Consider the following 4,274-nt stretch of genomic DNA (forward strand, 5'->3'; position numbering starts at 1 on the left):
GGCCGCAAAATGTTAACATCTATTCAACATTGGAGAACATCATATCTGCTTGGAGATAATCTAATTCCTAAGCCCTCACACCACATGACCTGTTCTAGTAGATAAAAAATATAGGCGTGATTTCGGAAATTTTTACATCGATAATAAAAAAAGCTACCGCGGAGAAAAAAACAGCGTGCATGCATCATCGCGCAGGTCCGTGCAGAGGACATACCAAACTGTAACCAAAGTACATATGAATGCGACAACGGGAACATACAGATACAGATGCGAAAGCGTTACATAGACATTATGTATTACGCGTTACATAAACACTACTAGTAGTCTGTCACCAGAGGTTACCCTCCGGTCACAAACTAATTAGATCGCCATGTCCCTCTCGCCTTAGAAAAGTGGTCAAGAATACGGTTTCTGGTAAAGAAACTAAAGAATTATCAGACGAAGAACGTAAAGGAGGTGAAAAAATGTTTTACCTTCCGGTTTGTGGTGCTGATTCATCGCTGAAGTGTCAAATTGTCTTGAAAATGGCCTCAAACTAGAGCAAAGTAGTCGTATACACCAACGTTACACTACGACAAACCAGAATGGCTGCCAGGCAAACTGACCTTTCAAGTCTCATAACACAGTGTTTATCCGCGACCCCGTCCCCAAAAGTAGTTCGGGTTAAAATAGTGCACCACAGTACTTGCTAATGCCGTAGTTATTCTTCCGTGCACAACAGCAGGGTGGAAACTGTGGTAAATGGTAGAGGAATACATCGATGTTGATACTGTATAAGTTGGATTACGTTGTTTAGAACTTCGGCCGGCGGGAATTTGCGCCTTGATACTGTTACCGGCACTTGCTGTTCGTCGTCTGCAGTTCCATGACCTCCGCTGGAGTCAAATCAAAGTGTTTATTACAAAGAAACGAGCCGGCAAATCTATGCAATCTGCGAATGCCTAGGCGACCATACGCATTGTCATACACGTGTATATTTAGACCCTGGCCGGGAGACGAAAGGGTATGTCACTCTGTAAGGGGCGGTATAACTCCGACGATATGTGTACAATGATGATGATGATATACAGACCATAGCTCTCGCTGCAAACATTGTTGTTAATAATTACATACTCGTGGGCGTACATTCAATTTGGATACTATAAGAATTAACTGAATGATCTTTTTGCACAACGTCGCAGCCTTGAAGGCCGGATTGTGTGATACATTACACTTCAGTACACACTAACTTAAAATCATTAAAACAGTTGAATAAAACTATATACATTGCAAATATTTTATTTTACATAATGATAAACACGATCACTTAAAATCATTGGACGATTGAGATACAGCGTGTAGAACATTCGGTAGGCTAAAGAGACATTAATGCGGGGATACATGACTTCAGATGTCTAGTTCAGTCACTTGTTTAACAGTTTCACTAAATATGGGATCGGCGAGTTATTGTGTCGATTGGTACGGCATAGTGTAGCATTAAGTTACTGTTTGTTTCTCTTTTACTTATAAGAGGGTCTGCATGGGGGGGGGGGTCTTGGTAACGCTTAACAATGATTCAGCAGGCCCGGTAACGCTTAACGGTAAATTCAGGATGCCCGGTAACGCTTAACGGTAAATTCAGAAGGGGTTACAACGCATAACACTTAAGTAACATTGACGTGCATTCCTATTCATACAGCGCTAGAGCAGTTATATTAATGGGTGAAAATATCCGACGAATGACACTGTGAGAAGCAAAAGGTGCCCAGAACCCGGAGGAATGACAGGGACAATGCCCATGACATCATGACTGTAAATTGACGGAGGCAGATCTAGAGTTCCCTGCCCGCCACAGAGACGACGGCAGCAAATTTCTTATGGATCCGGGTGGATTGAACTATTGTTTCGGCACATGGAGTGCCGAAGGCGCGACGCATCCCAGGGGGGGGGGGGGTCCGGGGATATGCTTTTTGAGGGCAACGCTTCCGCAACATATCTTACCCTGTCCAGAGCCGAAGGCCGGGAGGCTCGGAGAAATTTTGAAATATGGACCCTTTGAAACGCCATTTACTGTATTCTCAGGGGTTCTATCTGGCATTAGACTTCGTGTGTATAACGGGTTACGAAGAATTTCTTGGTAACGCTTAACGGTGAATTCGGGATAACAAATAACGACAAGAGAGTGTTATATCAATATATGGGTGATAAATAATAAACGTCAAGAGAGTGTTATATCAATATATGGATGATAAATGATAACCAGGCATTTTCCGCCAGAAGAATCAGCATTAACTTAATCTATTACAGCAGTAACATCTGTATTGATATTTACATACAATTGGGGCATACATACAATATCTATTTATACAAAATAACCTATCGATGTCTATAATATGGAATATGCATATGTACAAATAGAAAGTGGCATATCCCTCACCTCACCTCACCTAGTCATATTCCAGAAGTAGACAATTGATACCTTATTTACTCAAAGCTTATTTACGAAAAACATCGTATCCACACCTGTGTGTTTAGCCATGCATCGATTACTGTGCAAGAACATATTCACACTGGTCACATTCATAGTTTCCATGGTGTTTACAGTTCTGTTTCTGATAACAATGTATTGCTGTGCTATTGTAAATTGTTTGTCATAGCTAAGCCCTGCCAATCGTCCTGTATCCGCACTCCTGCACGTTGGGTTATTCGCCATTGTGTTTAGCTACATGTTGGTCTAAATTGCATTTCTGTGCAGCAGAATAGTCGCACTGGTCACACTTATAGGGCTTTTCACCTGTATGTTTTCTCATGTGTACGGTCAAGTGAGACCTGTCCGCTGTCCTGTATCCGCACTCTCCACACATGAAGGGTTTTTCGCCGGTGTGTTTAGCCATGTGTTTGTCTAGATTACCTTTGTGTGAAGCAGAATAGTCGCACTGGTCGCATTTATAGGGCTTTTCACCTGAATGTCTCCTCATATGTTCGGATATGTGAGACCTGTTAGCAGTCCTGTATTCGCACTGTCCACACACAAATGGCTTTTCTCCGGCGTGTTTAGTAAGATGAAGGTCTAAAGAAGGTTTATGTGCAGCAGAATAGTCGCATTGGTCACACTTATATGGTTTCTCACCTGTATGTCTTCTCATATGTCTGGTCAAGTAAGACCTGTCAGCCGTCCTGAATCCGCACTCATCACACATGAAGGGTTTTTCGCCAGTGTGTTTAGCCATGTGTTGCTTAAAGGCATTTTTCTGTGTAGCAGAATAGTCACATTGGTCACACTTGTAGGGTTTTACGCCCGTATGAGTTCTCATATGTAGAGATAGGTTGGACCTGTCAGCCGTCCTGTATCCGCACTCTCCACACATGTAGGGTTTTTCGCCAGTGTGTTTAGCCATGTGTCGGCTTAAATTACCTTTGTGTCCAGCAGAATAGTCGCATTGGTCGCACTTGTAGGGTTTGACGCCAGTATGTCTTCTCAAATGTTTGGATAGGCTAGACCTGGCAGCGGCCCTGTATCCGCACTCTCCACACATGTAGGGTTTTTCCCCAGTGTGTTTAGTCATATGTCGGCCTAAATAAACTTTCCGTATTGCTGAATAGTCACACTGCTCGCATTTGCAGGGTTTCTCACCTGTATGTCTGCTCATATGTTCGGATAGGCTTAACCTGTCAGTAGTTCTGTACTCGCACTCCCCACACATGAAGGGTTTTTCTCCTTTGTGTTTAGTCACGTGTCGGTCTAAATGAACTTTCTGTGCAGCAGAATAGTCGCACTGGTCACACTTATATGGTTTCTCACCTGTATGTTTTCTTGTGTGTTTGATTAGGACAGACTTTTTGGCTGCCCTATAGCCACACTCCGTACACGCAAAGCGTTTATCCACAGTGCGTTTCACCGCAAGTCTGTCCTTCCGCTCTGTTCGACCCTGTGCGGGAGGATGGCCAGATTCTGCTCCGTCACTTGTTTCCTCGCACGGAATGTCCCCTTCCTTATTTTGCTGCCTTCCCGTGTCTAATTTCTCACTGCTGCTTGTCTCGTCCTCTGGGTGTACAACTGGACGATCGTCCGTAGTGACCTCACCGCTTCTCTCGCCCATTTCTAAAATAACAATAAAACATCCGAAATTAAACGAGAAGAAACACTGGTAGACACACACGCAAAGTTACTCACACACAGAATTATATGTATTAGCCCATTTAGTCACTCGTTCCCAAAAAAATACATTTATGCATTTATTTGTGTGCAAATCCATGCCCGTAGGCTAATTGCAAGGGTACAGACAGATAATAAA

General features: G+C 43.2%; 1 protein-coding gene across 1 annotated transcript in view; it reads right to left on the reverse strand.

Moving 5' to 3' along the window:
• Window positions 1–2,164: 2,164 nt before the first annotated feature.
• The window catches only part of LOC118421900 (gastrula zinc finger protein XlCGF57.1-like), a 3,308-nt gene continuing 1,198 nt past the window's right edge, over window positions 2,165–4,274 (reverse strand). The window contains exons 2-3 of the mRNA XM_035829404.1: window positions 3,258–4,081; window positions 2,165–3,188 (exon numbers count right to left, since the gene is read on the reverse strand). Coding sequence (XP_035685297.1) covers window positions 2,682–3,188; window positions 3,258–4,081 — 1,331 coding nt within the window. The 3' untranslated portion in view covers window positions 2,165–2,681. The remainder of the gene's footprint in view (window positions 3,189–3,257; window positions 4,082–4,274) is intronic.

The sequence above is a fragment of the Branchiostoma floridae genome, chromosome 8, assembly GCF_000003815.2.
Source record: "Branchiostoma floridae strain S238N-H82 chromosome 8, Bfl_VNyyK, whole genome shotgun sequence".
NCBI lineage: Eukaryota > Metazoa > Chordata > Leptocardii > Amphioxiformes > Branchiostomatidae > Branchiostoma > Branchiostoma floridae.